The sequence below is a fragment of the Carcharhinus amblyrhynchos genome, chromosome 10, assembly GCF_965287045.1.
Source record: "Carcharhinus amblyrhynchos chromosome 10, sCarAmb.v2.hapA, whole genome shotgun sequence".
NCBI classification, from domain to species: domain Eukaryota; kingdom Metazoa; phylum Chordata; class Chondrichthyes; order Carcharhiniformes; family Carcharhinidae; genus Carcharhinus; species Carcharhinus amblyrhynchos.
The window spans coordinates 84314345-84341536 of NC_137333.1; the positions used below are offsets into that span (position 1 = coordinate 84314345).

At 42.6% G+C, this 27192-nt stretch overlaps 1 protein-coding gene across 1 annotated transcript; it reads left to right on the top strand.

Annotated features, from left to right (window-relative positions):
• Nucleotides 1-3559: 3559 nt before the first annotated feature.
• Nucleotides 3560-26901, top strand: LOC145349310 (high-affinity choline transporter 1-like). Its single transcript, XM_080197810.1, has 8 exons — nucleotides 3560-3743; nucleotides 5747-5860; nucleotides 8627-8782; nucleotides 14120-14268; nucleotides 15252-15395; nucleotides 17603-17756; nucleotides 19912-20129; nucleotides 26446-26901. Exons 1-8 carry the CDS (start codon nucleotides 3560-3562, stop codon nucleotides 26899-26901), a joined length of 1575 nt encoding a protein of 524 aa, XP_080053936.1.
• The last annotated feature ends 291 nt before the right edge of the window (nucleotides 26902-27192 follow it).

Genomic DNA, 27192 nt, shown 5'->3' on the forward strand with positions numbered 1-27192 from the left:
GCCTAGTACTTCACGTCGTTAGTGTACGCTTAAACTGGACCAGATGCTGGGCAACATGACAGCTCAGTGACTATCACTGTTTGCTGTGCAGATACATGGATTTGGGCCAGTGTCTGCGGGAGTTTGAGCATTCTCCCTGTGCTTGTGTAGGTTTTCTCCGGGTGCTCCGGTTTCCTCCCACACCCCAAAGATGTGTTCTTAGGCTGACTGGTATAACAAATTGTCCCTAAATTAGTCTTCCCTCAATGTGAAATGCCATAAGCATAGACAAGGATCATGGGTGGAGAGGGGACTCATAATGTTAAAATGGCGGCACGGGCTCGTTGGGCCGAAGAGCCTGTTTCCTGTGCTGTGTTGTTCTTTGTTCTTTGTATTACCGATGTCTCCAGCGATCTTCTCCATTGTTTTCTCACAGCTACTCAACACTTCAGCTGCTGCATTTCTACTACTTCTACTATTCTCCCTGTTATAATGGCCACCTCCACAACGTTAAATCAGTAGCCAAATGCTAGGATGCACTTGCCATTCATCATATTTTGTCTGGTCACCGCTTGAGCCATCTCAATTTGCACCATTGCTCTCTCACTTTAACCAAAATTGTCTGCAAGCTAGGAAACTATTCCTGTCTCCTTTAATCCATTGTTGAGTTCCCCCAACTTCATGCTCTTGGAATTTAAAATATGAGGACATGGGTTTTCTTTTGTATTCAAGATGTAGGTCAGTACCATTACAGCTGCGGCCTTGTCTGGTTTTCCTCTGACCCCTCTGTTTAAACCCTCCCTTCCAACAGAGCTTTACCCTTTCTCTTTGTATTGTCTTCCTCTCACTCATCATCTCACATGTTCCATCCCTGAAGACAATCATCACATGCACCCTCTGTTGCTTTCCCAGCTCTTGATCAGGGAGATTCATGCCTTCTCCAATCTGTTTGTTATCATCATCAATTTGACTCTTTATTGCAGAGTTGTACCCGTTCCCATTTCCTACAAAAAACATTATCATTCCATTCCTCAAAACAAAAACATTTCAAACCTTTCACCTCCATCCAACATCCATTGTCTCTCAAATTGACTCCTTCTCTGCAATGTTCTGAAAGATGTTGCCTTGCAATAATGCTCTTTCCTTGCTTCTGCTTCTGCTGTTTCAGTTGGTTCAGCGTCGCAAACTAATATCCATATTCTGCCAATATTTACTTTAGTAACTAAACCAGATATAAGCTGCTGAGATGCAGGTCCTAATAATGAAAAACTTTAGAAATGGGAATAATCTGAAGATGGCTGTTGAGGATTTTGACGGTGGGATTGTGAATATATCCATTGGCAGCTTGTTCCAGCATGCAATTGTCCCTGGGAGTCCGCCACAAAGGGAGACTTAACTGAACTGGCTATATAAACACTGTAGCCTGTCAGTGACTGGAGAATCTGCAGAAAGCAGCTTTCCTCCTGACTCCCCAGAGCCTGCCCACCATCTACCAGGCACAAGTCAGGGGTGCAATGGATACTTGCCACTTGCCTGGGTGAGTGCAGCTCCAACAATACTGAAGAAACGTTGCATCAACCAAGACAAAGTAGGCCACTCATTTGGCACCCCATCCACCACCTTCAGCATTAACTCCCTCCACCACTACAGCACAGTGGCATCGGTGTGTACCACTGCATTGCAGCGATTTGCCAAGTCTCCTTTGGCAGCACTGTCTAAACTCCCAATCTCTACCATCTAGAAGAACAAGGGCAGCAAGTGCATGGGAACACCACCACCTGCAATTTCCCCTCCAAGCCTGACTTGGAACTACCTCACTGTTTCTTCACTGTTGATGAATGCACACCCTCCCTAATAGCACGTTGGACATACTTACACCAGATCAATTGCAGCAGTTCAAGAAGGTAACCTATCTCTACTTTCTCAAGGTCAGTTAGGAATGGGCAGTTAGCACTGTCCAGCCAGCAATGCTCACATCCAAACTCCAAGCAAACTAGCCGTAACATTCAGCAATCAACCAACCATCTTATCCATTACACTATGCAATCTTTTAAATGTATTAGCTTAGGTGGTACATATCCCATACAAACACAAAAGAGAAGGACCATCACAGTGCCCATTAACAGTAATTGCACAATGAGCTCAAAAATCTAGAGCATAGTGTAGCTTGGCATGATGAGGGAGAGTTTTGTGAAATTCCCATTGCTCTGATTGTCTATAGGAGTGCAACTGAGCTGCCTCTCCAAAGAAAGTAGCCAAAAATATATAGCCAATGTCTTGGCTGTATTGGCAGAGGGGTGCCAGTTGGAGGCTTATCATCCATCTGCCACCAATATGCCCACTCCTTCAGCTGAAACATATGAAAGAATGACTGGTTGATATACATAAATGCCCTGGGTTTGAGTCTCTTGCATTCACAGTGAACTCTCTCTCCAGTGCTCTTTTGTACGCCACTCTACCTCTTCTTCTCTCCCACAGCTCACTTATATTTCAAAAGAGTTTCTCTGAATGCTGCCATTGCCTCTTTTGCCATGTGCTTTAAATCTGAGCCATCTGGTTCTCAATCCTAATGGGAATTTTTGTTTGTCAATCTCTTTTATCTAGATTTTGAACAGCTCGATCAGATCTCCCCTCAACATTCTCTACTCAAAGGAAAACGTTCCCATTTCTCCAATCTATCTGAAACTCCTCATCCCTGGGACCATTCTCATGAATCTAATGTGCCAATTAGTTAACAAATACAGAAATTGGATGCTTTTATAGATCACATTTAGGAGGCAAGATCAGTGGCATAGTGGATAGTGAAGATTGCATTGCAAAAGGGATCTTGATCAATTGGTCTAGTGGGCTGATGAATAGCAGGTGGAGTTTAATTTAGATAAATGCGAGGTGATGCATTTTAGTAGATCGAAGCAGGGCAGGACTCACTCAGTTAATGGTAGGCTGTTGGGGAGAGTAATAGAATAAAGAGATCTAGGGGTACAAGTTCATAGCTCCTTGAAAGTGGAGTCACAAGTGGACAAAGTGGTGAAGAAGGCATTCAACATTCTTGGTTTCATTGGTCAGAGCTTCAGAGGTTTTTTGAAGGCCCTTGTCCTTTCCTGGAATGTTTAGCGTTTGAGAGTTGAGACAGCATGACCTAGCAGGGGAAATGCTTTCCAGTTGTCTGGACGCAGTGCCCAGTTCATTAGAGTTGATTTGCAGGAGATTTGCCTGAATACTTATTTATGGAACTGGCTTCAAGAAAGACACTAGAATTAGTTTAACAGTCCTCCCATTGAATCTGGAGGATGTGGTGGGGGCATTACTGATGGAATTTCTCTAGTACGTTTATGTGTTGCTAATTCACAAGGGAACATTAATTCTAAGCTACAGACACAACTTGAAAAGACTACATTTAGTGGATATCATGGAACTATTGGCTATTCTGTGGGCTTCTCCAGAGAGGCTAGTCTCAGATAACCTGTATAATAATATAAAGATTGCTGTCTAAAGTAACCGCAATTACAATAGTTTATGAAAATTGCATTGCATTTGTATTGACTGTGCTTATTTGTTTGACACTACAGGGGAAAGCAGCATGGTTATAAATATTGCTGGGGCTGTGTCAATGGCCAGCTTTTATCTTCTTATTCTTACTATCGGCATCTGGGCAGCAAAAAGAGCCAAGAAAGCTGAAAGAACATACGAGGGTGATCGTCCAGAAATGGTAATGATAGCAGGACGAAAAATCGGAATCCTCCTTGGCATTCTAACAACCACAGGTACAGTGATCTTTCTTTCAATCTACCCAATCGCAGTGTTCTTTAGATTTACAGTGGGTTATTTTCCAACTTTGAACTCTCAGTGAGGAGTTTGTCCAGGTGGCATAGCAGAGTGCACACTCGCTGCCCATGTCTTCCCGCCGTTAATATCTGGGAATATTAAGCTCCTGGGAAGAGTTCCAGCCAAAGGCACAAAATAAATAAGTAGTCACTTAAGTGCCAATGACTCGGTGGTAACATTCTGAATCAGGCTGCTGTGTTCAATGCCAATTCCAAAGTGAAGAATTTAAGTCAGTGCTTGAAATTTAACAGTATTCAAGGCTACATACTGGAAAATGGGATTAGAACAGATTGGTGTTTGGCTAACACATATACAATGGGCCAAAGGGCCTCTTTCTGTGCTGTTAAAATCAGTGGTCAGCACGTTACCACCATTCATGCCAACAGGATTTTCCCATTCCGCTGCAGTGAGCGGAGATTTGGCTGGGTGCCAAATTCTCCAACCAAATTCTCTGCGTGAGCATCTCTTGAATGGCTCGGTAAGATCCCACCCTTTGACTCAAATGAATATCAAATGTCAATGTACAAACTAGACTGATACATCAGCGGCTGCCTTGGGTATTATTGGATATGATATTCAACAGAGACACTGCTACATGCTCAAATTCTTTGTTTAATATATTCCTTTACACAATGGAAACATCATTGGCTAGGCCAGCATTTATCACACATTCTTAATTGCTCTTAAGAAGCTGGTGGTGAGCTGCCTTCTTTAACAGCTGCAGTCCCTGAGGTGTAGGTACACCTACAGTGCTGTTAGGGAGGCAGTTCCATGATTTTGACCTGATGACATTGAAGGAACGGCGATACATTTCCAAGTAAGGATAGTTACTGGCTTGGAAGAGAACTTGTAGGTGGTGATGTTCCCATCTGTCTGCTGCCCTTGTCCTTTTAGGTGGTAGAGGTCACAGTTCAGGGAAATGTTGCCAAAGGAACCTAGCTGAGTTGCCACAGTGATGGTGCACACGCTTGCCACTGTGTGTCAGCAGTGGCGGAGTGAATGTTTAAGGTGGCGAATGGGGTGCCAAAAATTGGTTGCTTTGACCTGGATGGTGTCAAGCTTCTTGAGTGTTGTTGGGGCTGCACTACCCAGGTTAGTGGGGAGTGTTCATGTACCTTGTGGATAGTGGACAAGCTTAGGGGAGCTAGGAGGTGAGTTTCTCAATGCAGGACGGTAGGGGATGTGTGTTTTGGGGGTGGGGGGGGGGGGAGCGAGGCTCTGGTTCTTGTGAGGAGGAGGCCCTCTGTGGCTATGGAGGAAGGGGGAAGTTTATTTTTGGCACCCATTGGTGTGCCATCTTTAAAGGGCCATCTCTGTGGAACTGACTTTGCCAATTCTATCTGGCCCCAGCCCAGGCACAGACCACACTGTGACGTTCTCTGTACACTGAGTGCCAGAAAATCTGGAATGCAAACTCAGCTGTGCAGTTGGCGAAGTACACACTGGCTTTCAGTCTGAACCTGACATTCTGACAAATTTTGGGGAAGATCCACCCATTCTATCAAAAGAACAAAACAAGCTGGAAATTCCTAGCAGCATAGGCAGCATCTGTGGAGGGAGAAAGTTTCAATGTTTCAGACCTAGTCCTGCTGAGTTTTTCTGATTTCTTTCTTATTTCAGACTTCCAGCACCTGCAGTATTGATTTCATTTTGTCTGCATTCAAATTCAGATTATGAAAGATCCTAACATCAATGTACAATTTAACATGTACCTCGCCATAGTCAAATTTATTTAATCTAAAAGAAACAATTTTATTTGGTAATGTGTTCCGAATGCTCATTCTAAGAATGGAAGCTCACTATCTCATTCAACATTAGAACAGCCACCGATGATGTTGTTAGTGTGTAAGTTTATATTTCAATGACCCCAAAGCTTTCACAGTTTAATCTCTCCTCGTGTATTTAAATAAGGAGTTTTTTTTGCTTTTACCCTCATTGGCAGCAACCTGGGTGGGTGGTGCATATATAAATGGCACTGCTGAAATGGTATATCGACCAGATGCTGGACTGGCATGGACTGTAGCCCCTTGGACCTCTCTACTTTGTTTGCTTGTTGGTGAGTAAAGCGAAGTCCCAGTTGCAGGCCACTCATTCACCAGTGCGTTTTAGTTCTGTCAGGATCTTGGCGCCAGTTGACAACCACCCAGAAGTAAGCAGGTCTCACACTAACAGGCAATTAGCACAGGCCAAGGCTCCAGCTCGCAAGGTATAACAGTGGGCACAATGGTGACAGAAGACAAAATGGTTCTGACCATTATAATGCTGGATGATTCTCGGGGAGCAAGCTTATTCTAGACCGTCTTTCCTTTAACTGGAACAAGATTGAAAGGTCAACCAGCAAAGTTCGATTGAGGCTGGATTGGCCAAAATGTCACCAATCATATTTTTAGACAAGCCAGGTTTTGGATAGGGTAATCTGTCTTCATAGGGCTTCATAGGGAAATAGGGGAACAGGTACACAGCTGTAACTTTGGTTATGTGGACATTTTGCTACCAACAGGCACCATTGGTTTGGCACAGCAGTTGGGGCCATTGGCTAGCTGTAGACTCAAACCTTAAGATGGGACTTCATAGAGTCATAGAGGTTTACAGCATGGAAACAGGCCCTTCAGCCCACTTGTCCATGCCGCTCTTTTTTTTAAACCCCTAACTAATCCCAATTGCCGCATTTGACCCATATCCCTCTATACCCATTGTACTGATGTAACTATCTAAATGCTTTTTAAAAGATAAAATTATACCCGTCTCTATTACTACCTCTGGCAAATTGTTCCAGACACTCACCACCTTCTGTGTGAAAAAACTGCCCCTCTGGACATTCCCCTCTCACCTTAAACCTATGCTCTCTAGGTTTAGGCTCCCCTACCTTTGGGAAAAGATATTGACTATCTACCTTATCTATGCCCCTCATTATTTTATTGACCTCAATAAGGTCACTGCTCAGCCTCCTACACTCCAGAGAAAATAGTCCCAGTCTATTCAGCCTCTCCTTATAACTCAATTCATCAAGTCCCAGTAGCATCCTAGTAAATCTTTTTTGCACTCTTTCTAGTTTAATAATATCCTTTCTATAATAGGGTGACCAGAATTGCATACAGTATTCCAAGTGTGGCCTTACCAGTGTCTTGTACAACTTCAAGAAGACGTCCCAACTCCTGTATTCAATGTTCTGACCGATGAAATCAAACATGCTGAATGCCTTCTTCACCATTCTGTCCACCTGTGACTCCACTTTCAAGGAGCTATGGACATGTACCCCTAGATCTCCCCAGTGCCCTACCATTAACTGAGTAGGTCCTGCCCTGGTTCAATCTACCAAAATGCATCACCTTGCATTTGTCTAAATTAAACTCCATCTGCCATTCATCAGCCCACTAGCCCAATTGATCAATTCCTCTCCCTTCATTTTTTATCTGTCAGTTCCTTGCGCTACCTCAGGTTTCCAATGGCTTAAGAGGCCTTTCAAACCTTTCCAGAACTTTCAGTACTTGTGAACTCTTCCCACCTTGCCCCATTGTCACATTCTCCTTCAGTTGTTCCCATTCTTCTACATTTCACTTACAGTCTCGTTTCTTCTCATAGACCATAGAAATCCAACAGTGCAGAAGGAAGCCATTTGGCCCATCGAGTTTACACTAACAACAATCCCACCCCAGGCCCTATCCCATAACCCCACATGTTTTCCCTGCTAATCCTTCTAACCTACACTTTCTGTAACAATTTAGCATGGCCAATCAATCTAACCTGCACATTTTTGGATTGTGGAAAGAAACTGGAGCACCAGGAGGAAACCCACGCAGACATGGGGAGAATGGGCAAACTTCACATAGTGACCCAGGCTGGGAATCAAACCCAGGTCCCTAGAGCTGTGAGGCAGCAGTGCTAACCACTGTGCCATCACACCACCCCAGCTCCCACTTTCACTGGTTTGTACCTGTGCCTATGGATAAAGGAGCCAGTCCAATGTTTATTACCCCTACAGGTATTAGTTTGATTCTAGTAGTTTGCTACCTAAAATCAAACTAAATGCTTTCAAAGATGACAGTTTTTCCATTTTCTCCAAAGCATGCGTGTGCTTTAGATGTGTATACTATTTGATAGTTATTAGTAACAGAATTGTTTTAAACATTCTTTAATTACTTTTGTCAATTATTTCTATCGCATTACATTCATGCATGATGTTTATTAGATTTTATAATTTCATTGCTCTGAATTACTGAACCTATTCATGTCAACATTGAACCAAAATCATGCAATAGATGGAGAGACACCAGTCATGCAAACTAAACACAGCCAGGACTTAAATATGATTTTTTTTATTCATTCATGGGATGTTGGTGGCGCTGATTGGCCAGCATTTATTGCCCATTCCTAGTTGCCCGAGGGCAGTTGAGAGTCAACCACATTGCTGTGGCTCTGGAGTCACATGTGGGTTACTCTGGATAAGGATGGCAGATTTCCTTCCCTAAAGGACATTAGTGAACCAGATGGGCTTTTCCAACAATTGACAATTGTTGGAAAAACCCAACAATTTTCCAATTGTCAGCAGATCGTCAGCAGATTCTTAATTCCAGATATTTTTTATTGAATTCAAATTCCACCAGCTGCTGTGGCAGGATTCGAATACAGGTCCCCAGACATTAGCTGAGTTTCAGGATTAATGGTGTGACAATAATACCACTAGGCCGTTATCTCCCCTGATTTAATGAGGTCTTACTCTATTAAGAAAAATGCTAATTATTGAAAAACATGCAGCAAAGAGAATGTAATCTTTTGAATGACTTGTGCAGTATCTAACAGCCTTTTTTCTACTTTCACACAGGTGGTTTGTTTTTTGCCAAGAAAATGCGAGCTGAGCAGTATGTAACAATGTTGGATCCGTTCCAGCTGCGTTACGGGAAACGAGTAGCAAGCTTGGTGTTTTTTCCAGCCATAATCGGGGAAATATTCTGGTCTGCCGCCATCCTGGCAGCTTTAGGTAAGGATCTGGAAGATCTTCTGACTACTTAGCCCATCTCTCTACTATCAACATCCTGCAGCTGAATACGTAGTCCCACATCTTCCAGTCTCAGGAGGTGTACATCAGGACCCTGCAGGTGCTTGGATATATGTGGGAATTGCCCAGGAAATTTAAACAAATCAGAGGGTTGGTTTTTTGCTGCCCTGATCCTCCATGAATGTCTCTGGCCCTTAGCTCAGGATGGAGACTTTGATACATAGAATATAACTGTGTATTTACCCTGGCAATGTTGGACAGTTTAATGCCTGGACCAGGATTCTCCAGCCCCACTGCAGCATGTCTCCCACTAGCGAACCATTTCCATCTCCATTCAGTTCACTGTAATATCTGGCTGTGGAGAAGGGAAAGTAAAATCGTGGTCCTGGTCTAACAGCTGGGTAACACCATAACGAATCCTACACCCTCCAAACACTCAACTATACCCCTGCCCTGACTACATATCTGACCATTCAACCACTCCCCAACCACCTGACTACCTCTTAAACCTGACCCAACAACCCTCCCCAACACCCGACTATCCCACCCACATTCCAACAAGAATCGACTACCTCGTTGACTACCCAATTGACCCCCAACCACTTTTGCCCACTCACCCATCTACCCATCGCCTATTTTCTCATCCACCTACCCATTACCCACTCACTTACCAACTCATTCACCCACCCATTCACTGTTGCATCCATTCATTCGTCCCTTTGTCCATGTACCTGTCACTTACCCACACTCATTCATTGAAAGGCTGCCATAGAAGGGACAAGTCTTCTCTTACCCCTGACTCTGCCCTGCTTGCTGAATTCAGCTGGAAGATTTTAGAGCATAGATAATAGAATCCTACAGTGCAGAAAGGGGCCATTTTGCCCATTGAGTCTACACCAACCACAATCCCATCCAGGTCCTATCCCCATATCCCTACATATTTACCCACTAATCCCTCTAATCTATGCATCCCGGGACACTAAGGGCAATTTAGAATGGTCAATCAACCTAGCCTGCACATCTTTGGACTGTGGGAGGAAACTGGAGAGCCCAGAGGAAACCCCACGCGGATTCAGGGAGAATGTGCAAACTCCACACAGACAGTGACCCAAGCTGGGATTCAAACCCAGGTCCCTGGAGGTGTGAAGCAGCAGGGCTAACCACTGTGTTACTATGCCGCCCCATTCTGTGCTATGAATTTCTCTGTCTGCTGGAATTGGATGATCCTGGAAGAAATGGGCAGTAGCTTGGGTCAGGAAACACTACATGAGCAGTGGCAAAGTGCCGAGCATAGCCACTGACTTGAAGATCTCAGCCATATTACTAGGCTGGATCTTGCAGTCATTGGCAAACAAGGGCACTTGCCATTGACCGCACAGTTTGTCTGGCTGAGAGAGCTGGCAATTTTCTCTAGTGAGAAATTTGTCTCTAACATCCTGCTGTTTGACGTGTCCCTTTGGATATTCACAATAGGCAGGCTGTGCTTGCAAAACAGAACATAATGGGCCGAATTCTCTGACCTCGCCTGCAGTTCAGATTCTGCAGTGAACGAAGACTTGGCTAAGCACCAAATTCTCCATTCTCGCAGGCAACGGTGACGGGGTGTGAATAGCCAGAGAAGTTTGGCAAGTGTCTCATGTCACATGTCATTGTGTTTTGGACAGCACTTACTGAACCATCCCAAATACACAAGAATTACACTAACAATCAATTTAAAACTATCAGTCAGACTCACAATGTGGCTCATTTATGCTCATTATACGTACATATATACATACACAAGAACCTGTCCTTTGCAGGCAAAAGAAACATGTCCAGGCATTGCCCCTTTTTTGAATGAAACTGAACTGTAGAAGTCTGTAGTTTCCAGGAGCATTCTCCATTGGAATACCTTGACCAATCAGAATCGACTTTCCACCAATCAGCATCCTTCTGTTATGCAATGTACATTGTTGCTCATGAAAATATTTGGCATTCCTGTACCTGTCCTGAGAAGTGCAAGACAAAAAGCTTCAATAGCATTTCACTTTTCTCAACAACCTGTCCTGGTCTCCCCATGCCGACACTATAGCTAAGAAAACCCACCAACGCCTCTACTTTCTTCGAAGAATAAGGAAATTTGGCATGTCCGCTACAACTCTCACCAACTTTTACAGATGCACCATAAAAAGCATTATTTCTGGTTGTATCACAGCTTGGTATGGCTCCTGTGATGCCCAAGACGCATGGAACAACAAAAGGTTGTCAATGTAGCCCAATCCATCACGCAAACCAGCCTCCCATCCAGTGACTCTGTCTACACTTCCTGCTGCCTCGGCAAAGCAGCCAGTATAATTAAGGACCCCATGCATCCTGGACATTCCCTTTTCCACCTTCTTCCTTTGGGACGCAAGAACAGCTTTTTCCCTCTTGCTGTCAGACTTCTGAATGGACTTACCTTGCATTAAGTTGATCTTTTTCTACACCCTAGCTATGACTGTAACACTACATTCTGCACTCACTCGTTTCCTTCTCTATGAATGGTATGTTTTGTCTGTATAGCACACAAGAAACAATACTTTTCACTCTATCTTAATTCATGTGACAATAATAAATCAAATTAAATTTTAAAAATCAGAAAATATAGTTTCCCATTGCACCTTCACCAACTTTACCCTCAAACCAGAAGTAGTCTGTTTCACTGAAATTTAAGACCTTCGTTTCAGACTTAATTAAATCACTTTCAAGATTCTCTCCTTTAGACAAAACCTGCTAGTCATGGTCTCTGAAATCATGGGGGTGGGTCACTCACCTGATGAAGGAGCAGTGCTTTGAAAACTCTTGATACCAAATAAACCAATAAAAGATTTTAACCTGGTATTGTGAGACATCTCACTGGGAGTGGGTGGGTGGACAGTTAAATAATGGGATCAGGTGCTAAACTGTGAAACCATGCTTGATCTTGGCAGATATAGACCCAACTGGTTCTGCTATAAGCACATCTGGAAGGACACACCTGGATGGAAATAGTTACATCTATTGCTGGGATGTGAGCGCTGACAGACAAATCCTCCTCCTGGAATATATTTCCTGATCATTTCCAAATATTGCAGATCAAAGTTCTGCCTCAAATTCAGATATCTGAGCTCCATTTAATGCCACCCACACCTCCAACCCCAATTATCACTATGTAATGTTTCCCTTGGCCTTCAGGAACATAGATTCTCTCATTGCATTTTCAAAATGCTAATCCCTACTTGAAAACCTTTGAAATGCAGTCACGCAAAGTCAAGGAGTTATTTAAAAAAAACAATCAAACTCAAGGTGGCTAATTTTGATTTCAGCTGATATTGGTTCAGTGCCCATTGTACCACAATTTTCAGGGAGAAATGTATGTATAACAGTCAGCTGAATCAATATCACTTGTTTTATACAATCACCTGAGGTCTCAATTATCTCTGAGGTCAGTTCATAAATGAAAATGATGTGTTGACCTTCCTCTTGAGCCTGTTACCAGGGAAACGGCATCAAACACAATATGAAGAAAGACTCACAGCAAGGCTCTCTTTTAGCACAGTGTTAAAAAGGCAGTGTTTTAATCGGACAGTCATCAAATAAAAGTCAGTACAACAATGCCCAAATGTTTTTCACAAGGACAAATGATAGATGCTGAACTTACGGCAGGTGTGTTACCAATAGGCAAAAAAAGAACATTAGGTTTGAGCATTTATGGTTCTTCAATGGTGAGAAAAGTGAGAATTCAGGATCTGAGAGATATTCTATTTACTATTTTGCTGGGATGTCCTCAAGGTATCTCTGAGTGCAGCGGCCAGTTGGATTGGTGGGGTGTGCCAGGGAGAGTAGACATTGAGTTTGTGCTGGTATGCTGTAGGAAAGAGACTGAAAATTTGTGAAGTCTTTTGGAATTCAAGGCAAAAGTGCCAATCTGTATACATGGTGATACACAGCCACCAAATTTGAACATAAGGACATGAGTAGGCCACTTGCACCCTCAAGCCTGTTTCTCAATCAATAAGATCATGGCTAATCTGTGAGTTAACTCCATGTATGAGATTGGTTAACAGGAATCCATCAATATGATTTGATTCTAGGATAGATTCTCTAATCAGTGCAAATTGTTTCTCTGTATCTAACCTACCTGTTTCCCCTTAATATTCTGAACACTTCCATCAAATCATTCCTTAATGTTCTAATCTGCCAGAAATGCAGCCCTATTTTGTATAACCTTTGTAACCCCGGTATCATTCTAGCAAACCTACACTTCACTCCCTCAAGGCCAATACATCTTCCTTAAGGTGAGGCACTGAGAACTGCTCCACGTGCTTCAGGTGTGGCCTAACCAGATCTTTATTGAACTGAAGCATGAATTCTATCCCCTTGTATTCTAACGCTCTGAATATAAAGACCAATCATCCAATTGCCTTTTTGATTATTTTCCGTATCTGCTCATAACATTTTACTGATTTGTGCGCATGGATCTCTAAGTCTCTTTGGATCTCCAGTATTTCTAACATACCAGCATTTAGAAAGTGCCCCATTCTATTCTTTTTAAATCCACGTGGATTACTTCACAATTACCTAAATTCTAATTCATATTCCACACTTTTTACTTAATCTTTTAATGTCCCTTTGTAATGTTATATTCCCATTTATGCCTACAATGTCAGCCTTGTGCCATCAGTAAACTTATGTATGCTCTTTTCTATTCCGACACCGAATCAATGTTTAATAGGAAGAAGAGAGGAATAGTCAAGACTCCAACACAATTCCTTTAAGGATTACATTTTTCATCCTATCAATTAGCTGCTCATTATTCCTACCCTCTTGGCACACATCAAACTGTAAGCCAGTCAGTAATTTGCAGCTGTGAGGAATAAACAGGAAGAAAAGAGATATCTCCTTTAGGAGGTGTCCTGTCAGGGCGGCAACTACTCCAAGATGATATCTCCATGTTGTGCTCCAGCCACCTCACTCTGCAGCCTCTGAATAAATACCTCTTGCCTACTCTTTCCTTTGTTGATGGATTTCAATGACCAGATCATCCCCATGTCCTCCTCCATTACCCTTTGAAACAAGTCTGAAACCTGGCATGAGGTAAAGGCAATGTGATGTTCTTAATCCGGCTTACAAAGGGTGCTATCCGTCACTCACATTACGTTTCCCCTCTTAGTCTCTCTGGGCAACATCCTGGTCCAAGGTGCCATGGTCAGTATTCTGGCTGTCCTTCCAACACTCATCCTCATTCTGACAGGCAGGAAGAACATTGTACCTTTTGATATTGGATCAGTTTCTGATTAATTTCACTTTTTTGTTACTCAGGTACAACTTCTAGTGTCATTCTGGACTTAGATAAGAATCTATCAGTGGTTGTCTCGGCCTGTGTGGCAATGATTTATACATTGCTTGGAGGACTGTATTCAGTGGCATATACTGACGTTGTTCAGTTAGCATGCATTTTCTTTGGTTTGGTGAGTTGCAGACTACAATATTTCCTCACAGTTTTTGATTAAAGACATTTGAATATTTTATATAACACAACATAATGCTAGATGTTTGCACAATGATTATGGGTATTTCAACCCCTGATTCTGTTTGCTGCAAGCTAAGATTGCTGTCCAACATTTCCCTTTTCAACCACGGTTTCCATTAATATAAAAGCAAATTACTGCAGATGCTGGAATCTGAAACCAAAAGAGAAAATGCTGGAAAATCTCAGCAGGTCTGGCAGCATCTTTGTCAAAGATGAAAGGGCTTTGACACAGTGTCATCTGGACTCGAAATGTCAACTCTTTTTTCTCTTTACAGATGCTGCCAGACCTGCTGAGATTTTCCAGCATTTTCTGCTTTTGTGTAATTTTCTTACTTGTTCTATTTCAGAAAGGGACAGTGGAGATGAGAAAAAAAATTCAGCCATGATTGAATAGCAGAGCAGACTCGATGGGCCAAGTGGCCTAATTCTGCTCCTAAGTTTTTAATGGTTTTATGGTCAGACACCTATGTGACAATTGATATTTTTTGTTAGAAATTATACTTCTATAAATTAACACAACTTACAATAAATTATCGAAAAGTAAAGGAAAACAATAAATGTTGAAAATCTGAAATTAAAATGATTACAGAAATATGCATCATCCAAAAAGCAGAAAAACAGGTTTCCATTTTGCGTTTTCTATCAGAACTGTATGAAAACTTATGAATGAATCAAGTGAAATAACTAATTATGTACGCTACGTCAAGGTAACAAACCTGGATTATTAATTCCGTTTCTCTCTCCATAAATGCTGCTAGGCCTGCTGACTATTTCCAACACCCAGTATTTCGCTTCTGTAGCTGATTATTTACCAGATAACTTTATAAATCTCCAAACATCAGTAGGGATTGAACAGGCAGTGATGAAAATGTATTTGCAATGTAAACTATGAATGGTTAATTGTAATATGTTGCCTTCTAGTGGCTGTGTGTGCCATTCACAATGCTAAATCATGCTGTTACAAGCATAAAAATCACAGCCGTTAAGGAGGTCCATCAAAAACCTTGGCTTGGAAAAATTGAGGAGCGTTTTATTGGAAAATGGATTGATGATCTTTTGCTCATGGTAAGAATAGAAATCCCCTTGATGGTGAAATGCAATGTATAAAACAATGATTTGTTGATTAATCATAAAACGAATGGGTGCATTGCCTAGGCATAGCTTTCATTAGGGTCCTGGACCAGAACCCCAAGAAATATTAGGGAGCCAGACTAGGCCTCAACAATTCTTCTATTTTAGCATAAATTTTCCCCCAGGAATGACTCCACTGACAAAGTAGGGATCTTTTGTAGTGAAACAAGCTTTATTTAATAACACAGTTTAAATGTTACTCTAACAAATGAAGCAGCTTACCCATTAACAGTTAAACAATATTTAGAAGGAATGGAAGCAACTTTACTTCCTAGCTTATGACTGTTCCAGTTCCAAATGAGACACATTCATGCATAGACCAAACCCACTTTTAATTAAGTGCAGTTAACAAACCCAGGTATACTTGCTTTAACATCTGTTAAGAGTCTTGGAACTTCCAGGGAGAGATAGAGCTCCAGTTGCAATATCCTTCTCACTTCAACCAGGCTTCAGCTGCAACTGTTTTCTGCAAAAGCTTTTTTGCTTTCTGCTACAGTTGCAGCTCTGCACATTAACTACATCATCACATGACCCTGTTAATCACATTAATCAGAAATCCCAGGGGAACATAAATAAGCAAAACTCCATTAGCTCTACTTAACATAACCATTTGCAAGGCTAAAATAAGTAATTACCTTGCTCTCCCAACATCTGAGTTGCATTCGCTCCACACATGCCGACTGCCTTTAGCATAAAGCTGAATTGTTATACATTCCCCTTAAACACAAAAAATCTATGTAATTGCACTGTTATCATCATACTTTAGGATATTTCAGCAGAGAGTGGTTCGTCATCATCATCATCATCATTCAATATTATGTACCATTCTTTTTGTAGTAAAGATGCAAATGCATCATGCATCAGGAGTTATATTGTAATAGGAAGCATATTTTCCACAGGGGATAAACTACTTTGAAAAAATATAAGCTAATGGAGAATGGGGGTATTTATTGTAAATTGGGTTCCAAATGTGCTACTTGTATGGCATTATGCGTTCCTATTGGAAATACTTTAAAAAGTTAAATAGTCAACAAAAGGTCTCGTGGGTTGCACTCAGAAACCTGATGGTCAGCATGTGGCCCTTGGGCTGAATGGCTTCCCACCGCTACCATATAATCTCCCTCTTAATTTGAAAAGGGTCCCGAGAAGCACCTTCGAAATCCCTGATGGAAAATGAACATCGTGTAGAGGAAGGACAGTTTTAAGATTGTTAGCATGATACTTTTTAATATTGTCCATTTTCCTTACAATGCCCTCAGTACTCCATTCTTTTAGAAATAAGGCTATTGGCCCACAATCAATTTAATACTGCATTTTTATAGCTTCATAGAATCCCTACCATGCAGAAGGAGACCATTCAGCCTGTCAGGTCTGCACCAACCACAATCCCACCCAGGTCCTATTCCAGTAAGCCCATGTATTTACCCTGCTAATCCCCTGATGCTAGGGTCAATTTAGCATAGCCAAACAACCTAACCCACACATCCTTGGACTGTAGGAAGAAACCGGTGCACCCAGTGTAGACCCATGCAGATACAGGGAGAATGTGCAAACTCCACACAGACAGTAACTCAAGGCGAATTGAACCTGGGTCCCTGGCACTGTGAGGCAGCAGTGCTGTGCTACCGTGCCGCCCCACTATTTTCTCAAGATGTTCAATTTATAATATCTGGCAGAGGTTGTTCTACAAATGTGTTTCTCCTTTTGTAGGATGGACTAGGGGGCACAGCCTCAAGATAAAGGGGGGGTGGTTTAGAACGGAGTTGAGGAGGAACTTCTTCACTCAAAGGGTGGTGAATCTCTGGAATTCTCTGCCCGTTGAAGTGGTGGAGGCTGCCTCGCTAAATATTTTTAAGACGCGGGTTGATGGGTTTTTGATAAGAGAGGGGATTAAGGGTTATGGGGAGAGGGCGGGAATGTGGAACTGAGCCACGACAGATCAGCCATGATCTTATTGAATGGCGGGTCAGGCTCAAAGGGCTAGATGGCCTACTCCTGCTCCTATTTCTTATGTTCTTATGTTCTTATGAAATATATGGCAATGTTACATTGGATGATGCTGAAGTATTTAATCTTGATATTACAAAATGTCATATAAATATGGTTTCAGAGCCAGACTTGAACTTAATTTTTAACTACAGGTGTTGGGAGCCATTCCATGGCAGGCCTATTTTCAAAGAGTGCTGGCATCTTCATCTATTCAAAATGCTCAAAAATTATCAATAGCAGGAGCATTTGGTGGTTGTATAATGGGTATCCCTTCAGTCCTGATTGGCTCTGTTGCAGCTTCTACAGGTACAGTGATCCACTAACAAATACAATTTCTAGTAGACCAACTAATCACCCATCTATGTCTACCTATCTCTTGTATGTCTGAGTGTGTGTCTGTGTCTGCGTGTCTGGCCTGGGTTTTCACCAAGTCAGGATTATCTGACAGTTCTTTCAATATGGCAGGCAGGACCTGATTCTGGGAGTCCTTCCATCATTTCTCATTCTGGCAATTTTTGCCACACAGGTTAAGGATGAGGGCAGTTAGATCACTCCCACCTTTGTCAGCTCCATCAATGGGTTGGGCAGTTCAACCCAACTCTGCACCCATCCCCACTCCAGAGTAATCTTAGTGACGTCCATAAGTCGACATTGCATATGACGTCTCAGGATATAAACCAGAGAGAAAACGCAGTTCCAAGCAGGACATCGAAAAAAGGACAGTCACTTTTGGAATTCGTCCACTCCACTGACTGGCTTTGAAATAAAAAATATATTTATTTTTTCAGTTTGCAGAATTAGGTGCTGTATTGTAAAATAGATGTATTTTCAATGCAGTTATTGAATAGAAAGCTCTGTCCTGCAAAGGTAAGTTGACATTGCATTCACCAGCATGGCATAAGTTTTGAGATGCATTAAAGTCTTTTCCAACAGGGGAAAGTGCCCTCGTGCATTCAAAACTAAACAAAACATTGCTTGGAAACTCTAGTGCAATTGTGCGCATGTCTGCGAGTCATAGAGGGGAGGGGATAAGATCCCTATAGTCCATTGTGTTTGTTGAAGTTGTAGCAACTGATAAAGGACATTGCACAAAAAAGTCATGTTTCAACTTTAGCCAATTTAACAATCTCCAAGAATCCAACTTTATCTGCTTCACTTGCATACTGGAACAAAATAGTTTATGGCCGGAATTTTTCCGACCGTTCACACCAGCGGGGTTGTCCCATTTCACTGCAATGAACAGAGATTTGACCAGGTGCCAAAATCTCCATCTTTGCTGCAGTGGGACTACGCTGTGAAAAGCCAGTAAGATCATGCCCCATATGTTAATTTTCTTTGACAAGTTCCTTCAAAGCTCAAGACATTAAATGCATACCCAAACTGCCAAAGTGAGGCAGGAGGCATGTGTTTATGAGCAGAGGTACACAACGTACCCAGTAAATGTGGATGAACAAAATAGATGCCCTTTATTTATAAACATGGATACTAATGATTGTGTGAGACCCTATTTGCAAGCTTCCTCATGCAGACTAACAGGCAGTCCTTAAAAGGGATCACAGCAAACTGCAAGCAAAAGGTTTAATGTAAACTCCCTTAAAGGTTAAAAGGTTGTCAATGAAGCCGAGTCCATCACTCAAACCAGCCTCCCATCCACTGACTCTGTCTATACTTTCTGCTGCCTCGGCAAAGCAGCCAGTATAGTCAAGGACCCCATGTACCCTCGACATTCTCTCTTCCACCTTTTCCCATTGGCAAAAAGTTACAGAAGTCTGAGAATACATAACTGACTCAAGAACAGCTTCTTCCCTGCTGCTATCAGACTTTTGAATGGATCTACTTCACATTAAGTTGATTTTTCTCTACACCCTAGCTATGACTGTAACATAACATTCTGCACTCTCTCGTTTCCTGCTCTAAGAGCGGTATGCTTTGTCTGTATAGCGCACAAGAAACAATACTTTTCGCAGTATGCTAATGCATGTGACAATAATAAATCAAATCAAAGGTGCAGCCAAGAGGAGCAAGATTATTCTAGCTGGCTTGATTCCCAAAACATGCAGTTGGCTGTCAACTATCACTCCCCACACAGAACACTGCCCCCTCTAAACCCCCCACCCGTCCTTCCTCCACTCCCCCCCAACACTGATCATGACTTCAACACACCCCCAATCTGACTCACTTTAATGCGCATTTCAATGAATCACATTGAATCAATGGGTCCTTGTGCTGATGCAGCAGTAGACATTGCCTCACTGTAACAGGAATTCTTCCCATTGATGAATGTATTGAAGGAGATTTCTCAGCTCTGTGTTAACCCTGAGTTTGTAGCTAGCAACAGTCTCCACACCAAATGTGGAACATCAGACGTTATCTCCAACATCCTCAAATACCTATCTATCAACATTAAATAGTTGTCAATTCTGAGTGCTAAAATCTGATACAGATCTCATTTTATTTTCAGACTGGAACCAGACTTCTTATGGCTCCCAGTCACCTTATGAGAAAAAAGAAGCTGCCATGATCTTGCCATTGGTTCTTCGCTATCTGTGTCCTTCTTATATCTCAATATTTGGAATTGGCGCCATTGCAGCTGCTGTCATGTCCTCAATTGACTCCTCCCTCCTTTCATCAAGTTCCATGTTCACCCATAATGTCTACCGTAGGATTCTCAGACCAAAGGTAACTTGAAGAAATGTGTTTCTGCTCACAAGTGTCACAGTCATGGTTGCTAACAAATTTGAATAACAAAGTAATATCACGTGTTGTAAAATGTTTAAAAGCATGGGAAAGAATCAGTCCATTAAATACCTCCCCAGCATAGACACCACCATGCCAATCCTTTACACCAGACACATGGGTTCGGTCTTTATCGTTGAGGTGAGGTACAAGGAGGAAAATGGGGCCCAGCCAATTGTACAGGTCTCACTCGAGTCTCCTTTGAATAATTTGGGGAAGTGGCCCCAATCTGCTTTCTGTGTCATTCAGTTCCACTTAATCTTCTATTCTGCCAGGTGAATATTCACATCCAAGTGGTAGAAGCCATTTTGTGTTTTAATGCTGCACTCGCTAAAGAAAACAGGATTCCTGTAACAACACAAACAGGAAATTTATGGCCATTATGTCTTTATTGTTGAACTTGGTTTAAGGGTATTTTCTCTTAGCTCCCCTGTGTTTTTTCACATTGATATTAAACAACAATAACAACAGATATGATCAGGAATAGCCCATGTTGCTCTTAAACATAATATGATCATGACTGATTTTGGGCTTCCTGGCCTGGGCTTAGCCGGGGATCCCTATTATGTCATAGGTACCAACATCTGTCCGGACCGCTCTTCCCCTTCACTTCCCTCTGACAAAGAACAAAATCAGCCCGGGAAACAGGCCCTTCGGCCCAACGAGCCCGCGCCGCCATCTCAACACCACCAGTCCACCTCTCTACCCACGATCCCTGTCTAATGTTTTATGGCCATCCAGATTGAGGGAAACTGATTTAGGGTCAATTTATTTCTGCCAATCAGCCTAACAGCACATCTTTGGGTTGTGGGAGGAAACCGGAGTACCCGGAGAAAACCCACGCAAGCACAGGGACCCCACCCTTTCTTCTAATCGCACTCCATAATACTCTCCAATCTTCCCCTCTCCAACATTGACAAATACATGCCTCGCAAAGGATTCAGCTTCATCCCCTTATCCTCCCACCTTCAAGCTTGATGTTACACTGAACTCTTCTTCCATCACCTTCACTCCCACTTCTTTGGTCAGGAGTCCTATCCACCTCGCCTGCACTGTACCCCCTTCCCATCCCATCAGTGGACCTTTCACCTATCTCCATTGATAAGGTGGCAAACAAGAGACTGATCCAGAAGGTTAGTCGTACGACTAAATGTGAATTGCTTTGAGAATTGAAATGGAAAAACAAAACCACAGGCAGTTTAGTAACTGTTTATTTGAATGGCCATTCTCAAATCCATATATTTTTAAGACGCGGGTTGATGGGTTTTTGATAAGAGAGGGGATTAAGGGTTATGGGGAGAGGGTGGGAATGTGGAACTGAGCCACCACAGATCAGCAATGATCTTATTGAATGGCGGGGCAGGCTCGAAGGGCCAGATGGCCTACTCCTCCTATTTCTTATGTTCTTAAGGTTAGATCTCAAGGGGTTGCAGATAGAGAAGTGGCTTGGATTCAGGATTACCTACCTGATAGAAAGCAGAGCATTGGGATAAATAGGTACTTCTCCAGTTGGCAATCTGTAACTAGTAGGGTCCCGCAGGTCTTAATTGTTGGACTACAACTATTTACAATCTATATCAATGATCTATACAAGCAGGGACAAAGTGTAACATGGTGAAATTTGCTGATGACACCGAAATAGGAGGGAAATCAGACTGGAATGAGGAGATAAGAAGCTTACAAATGGATATTGACAGGCTAGGGAAATGGGCCAGAATTTGGCAGATGGAGTTTAATGTGGAAAAATGTGAGGTTATCCATTTTGGCTGGAAAAATAAAATGGCAAATTACTATTTAAATGGGAAACAGATTCAAAATGCATCTGTACAGAGGGATCTGGATATCCTTGTGCATGAGCCTCAGAAAGTGGGAGTGCAGGTGCAGAATGTAATAAGGAAGACAAATGGAATCTTGGTATTTATTTCAAAGGGCCCAGAGTATAAAAGTAGAGAAATGTTGTTACAATTGTATTAGGCATTGGTGAGACCACACTTGAAGTATTATATTCAGTCTTGGTCTCCTTTGAGGAAGGATGTGGTGGCACTGGAGGCAATTCAGAAGAGGTTCACTAGATTGATTTCAGGTTTGAAGGGGCTGTCGTCTGAGAAGCGATTTAGTAGCTTGGGTTTGTACTTGCTGGAGTACAGAAGAACGAAGGGGGATTTGATTAAGGTATATAAAATTATCAACGGGATTGATAAAGTAAATCTTAACCAAATGTTCCCACTTTGAGACTAGTCTAGGGCAAAATATCAGAGTTGTAGAGTAAGGGGGGGAGGTTCAAGACAAAGATAAGGAGAAGATACTTCTCACAGAAGGTTGGGAATCTATGGAACTCACTGCTCCAGTGTGCAGTGGATGCAGAATCAATCAATGGATTCAAGAAAGAGATAGATAAATATTTGATCAGGAGCAGGAGAAAGAGCTCTGAGGAAAAGGCAGGGAAGTAGAGTTAGGGTGAGATGGAGATCAGCCATGATCATATAGAATGGTGGGACGGGCTCAAAGAGCTGAATTGCTTACTCTTGCTCCTAATGCCTATGTTTCTATGTTCCACTGTTCTCCCTTCCTCTGGCCTCTCGCTCTCTCCTGATATCTCCTCTTCACCATGGACATCCAATCTCTTTACATCTCCATCCGTCACCAGGACAATCTGAGGGCTCTCTGCTTCTTCCGTGAATGATTCCCATTGACCACCACCTCCATAGCCTCGCTGATCTTAAATAATTTCTCCCATAATTGATCCCACTTCTTCTAAATAAAAGGTATTGCTTTCCCAAATTGATCCAAGTTATGCCTGTCTTTTTATGGGATACGTGAAATATTCCTTGTTCTAGTCTTACTTAGGCCTCCTGTCTCAGTTTTTTTTCCAGTATATTAATAACTGTTTCAGTGCCCTTTCCTGCTCCATTACTTTTGCTTCCAGTTTCCACTCTTCTCTGAGTTTCACATGATCTATCTCCAATTCTTCCCTTCCATGATTTTTCTGCCTCCATTGATTAATAGTAATTATAAACTCACAGCTACCTTGACTGCATCATTCCTTTCACCTTGTGAGGACACCATTACATTCTCCCAGATCCTCCATCTCTGCTGAATTTATTCCAATGGTGCAAACTTCCACCCCAGCATTTTGAAATGACCTCAATCGAAGGTTCCTCTCCCACCCCACCCCGCCCCACACGCACTATGCTTGACAGGGCCCTCAAACATATTTTCTACACCAGAACCACTTGTCCTCACCTTCCACCCACCAGCCTGTATATTCAACTTCCAGTGTGAGGTCACTCAAACATATCTTCCCGTCCCTCTGCTTTCAGCATTCTAGAGGAACGGTTCCCTCTACAACACTTTAATCCATTCTTCACTCAATCCCAAAATCCTGTCCCTTTCTCACTACATCTTTCCATGCAAACATAGAAGATGTATTTTATCTCCTCTCTTTTCTTTATCTCCTCTCTTCTTGCTGTCCAAGGCCCCACACGTTTCTGGGTCAGCAGAAAATGCTGACTGCTTCCAGTATTTTCTGCTTTTATTTCAGATCTCCAGTATTGCACTTCTTGTTTGGCAATTACGTCATTCAGACAGTGCCCATTTTAAATACATACTCACTGGGTGGGATATTCTGGCTCTCCCTGCTGGCATTGTCTTTGGGTTCTGCTGTGTGTTACCTTCCCTCAAGAACCAAGTTGCCTCATGGTGAGCCTTGCAAAATGGCATAGCCATCAGCACGACTGGAAGATCCCACCAACGGCCAATGCTGAATCACCTCTGCCATCGGAAAACCCACCACAGGGGTGCAGAGAATCCCACCCATTGTCTGGAGCATTGTTCAAGGAATTGTGGCCTTGTGATCTGATTAAGGATATGCAGCATGGCTTTGTAAAGGGGAAGTCTTGCTTTACGAATCTGGTAGAACTCTTTGGGGAGGTGACAAAAACGGTCGACGAAGGACAAGCCGTTGATGTCGTCTATATGGATTTCAGTAAGGCATTTGACAAAGTCCCTCATGGTAGGTTGGTAAAGAAGATTAAAGCTCATGGGATACGTGGCCAGGTATCTAGATGGGTTGAGAACTGGCTTGCAAGGAGGAGACAGAGAGTAGTAGTGGAGGGGTCCTTTTCTAGCTGGAGGTCTGTCACTAGTGGCGTGCCGCAGGGCTCAGTGCTGGGACCTCTTCTCTTTGTAGTGTATATAAATGACTTGGAAGAGGGAGTAAGTGGTGTGATCAGCAAGTGGCTGGATTGGCAGGCAGTGAGGAGCAGTGTCTGGCAATACAACAGGATATTGATAGGCTGGTATATTGGGCAGATACATGGCAAATAGAGTTTAATCCGGATAAATGTGAGGTGATGCATTTTGGCCGGAATAATGTAGGGGGGGAGTTGTATGATAAAGGGTAAGCCCATAAGGAGTATAGAATCGCAGTGAGACCTGGGGGTGTAAGTGCACAAGTCTTTGAAGGTGGCAGTACAAGTGGAGAAGGTTGTGAAGAAAGCCTATGGTATGTTAGCCTTTATAGGAAGGGGTATAGAATGTAAGAGCTGGAGTCTAATATTGCAGTTGTATAGAACGTTGGTTAGGCCGCATTTGGAGTACTGCGTCCAGTTCTGGTCGCCTTACTACCGGAAGGACGTGGGGACTCTGGAGAGAGTGCAGAGGAGGTTTACCAGGATGTTGCCTGCTATGGAAGGACTGGGTTATGAGGAAAGATTGAGCAAACTGGGGCTCTTTTCCCTTGAAAGACGGCGACTGAGGGGGGTTCTAATAGAGCTATATAAGATTATGAAGGGTATAGATAAACAGAGGTAAGCTATTTCCTATGATAGAGACACATAGTATGAGGGGCCATGGGCTTAAGGTGAGGGGGGAGAGGTAAAACACAGATATTAGAAGGAGGTTTTTCACACAGAGGGTAGTGGGGGTATGGAATGCCCTGCCAAGTAAGGTGGTGGAGGCAAGCACGCTAGAGTTGTTTAAGAGTAACTTAGACAGGCACATGAGTGGGTTGGAGATGGGTGGATTGTTTTAAATAAGGTTCATTAGCATTGGGGCGTCCCTGGTAAGGTAAATGGATATGGTATGATAATAATGTTTTTTCTCTTTTCATTCAAAGGTTTTAAGTCGGTCCACCTTGTTGTCCAATGAGGGGCATACACGCGATGGGTCTTACTTGGGCTGCTCTTGGTTGTTCGAGATTGGCCTAGTGCTTCATGTCGTTAGTGTGTGCTTAAACAGGACCAGATGCTGGGCAAAACGACAGCTCAGTGACTATCACTGATTGCTGTGCAGACACATGGATTTGGGCCAGTGTCTGTGGGAGTTTGCACATTCTCCCCGTGCTTGCGTGGGTTTTTTCCGGGTGCTCTGGTTTCCTCCCACACCCCAAAGATGTGCTCTTAGGCTGATTGGCAGGAATAAATTGTCCCTAAATTAGTTTCCCTCAATGTGGATGGCCATAAAACATTAGATAAGGGTCATGGGTGGAGGGGAGGACTGGTGGTGTTAAAATGGCGGCGCGGGCTCGTTGGGCCTGTTTCCTGGGCTGTTTTGTTCTTTGTTCTTTATTAATAACTGTTCTGAAGGCTACACTGAACCAAACACGCAAGAAAGCCTCATAACATTGGTGTTAGTATTTGAAATGATATTTTCTTCTTCTACTATGCTCAGTTTTAACCATATCTCATCACATTTTGGAGTAAGTATCTTTCCATTGCATTATTGGTGTTGCGCCACCTGTTACATAGGTATGCACGTATGACAATAATATTTTTGTAAAACTGCTCTGGTCAGACACTTTTGCCCAGACTCTCAATCTGCTTTGCTAATCTTTGCAGTCATCACTCACGGTTTATCTTAAGTTAAAAGCTAATTTATTAGTCACATGTAAGGCTTACATTGAAGTTATTGTGAAATTCCCCTAGTTGCCACACTCCAGCTCCTGTTCAGGTCAATGCACCTAACCAGCATATTTTCCATGATGTGGAAGGAAACTGGTGCACCCAGAGGAAACCCCCACAAACTCTAAATAGACTGTGACCCCCAAGCCGGAAATTGAACCTGGGTCCCTGGTGCTGCAGAACAGTAGTGCTAACCACTGTGCTACTATGCCACCCCTCATAGAGATACTTGTATGTGATTGTAAGATATTCTCAGATGATTTTAAGGTTCCCTGCCTGATTTATTTGCCTTTAGAATGACTCAGTTGTTTGCATGGAATTTAGCTTCTTATAGTTTGTGCATTTTATTCTGTTTCCAGGCATCAGAGAAAGAAATTCTCTACGTAATGAAGACTACAGTCTTAGTAGTGACAGTACTTGCAACGATCCTTGCCCTCTTCACCAACACCATCTATGGCCTTTATGCATTAAGTGCTGACCTTGTGTATGTTATCCTTTTCCCACAGCTTGTCTGTGTTCTGTATGTTCCATTTGTGAATAGACTTGGATTTATCACTGGAGTATTGACAGCAGCATTGCTCAGAATTGCTGGAGGTGAACCGCTTTTTCATTTTCCAGCCGCTATCCAGTTTCCTGGAGGTTATTTCCAGGATGGTGACTATATCCAGACTTTTCCATATAAAACCTTTGCAATGCTCTCCTCTTTGATGGTGACTATAACCTTGTCATATATCAGCAAACTCAAATGGCCAGAGGGGTATGTAACCACCTATAACTTGACAGAAATATCAAGTGAACCAAGAACCACTGCTTGATCATTTTGATAAACTGGAATAACAATGGGGGGAAATAATAATTATCACAATCACACTTGAGCAAGAGCAGGGGAGGCGATGGCCCAGTGATATTATCGCTGGACTATTAATCCAGAAACTCAGCTCATGTTTTGGGACCCAGGTTCAAATCCCACCACGACAGATGGTAGAATTTGAATTCAGTAAAAAATATTTGGAATTAAGATTTTACTGATAACCATGAAACTATTGTCAATTATTGAAAAAACCCATCTGGTTCACTCGTGTCCTTCAGGGAAGGAAATCTGGCAT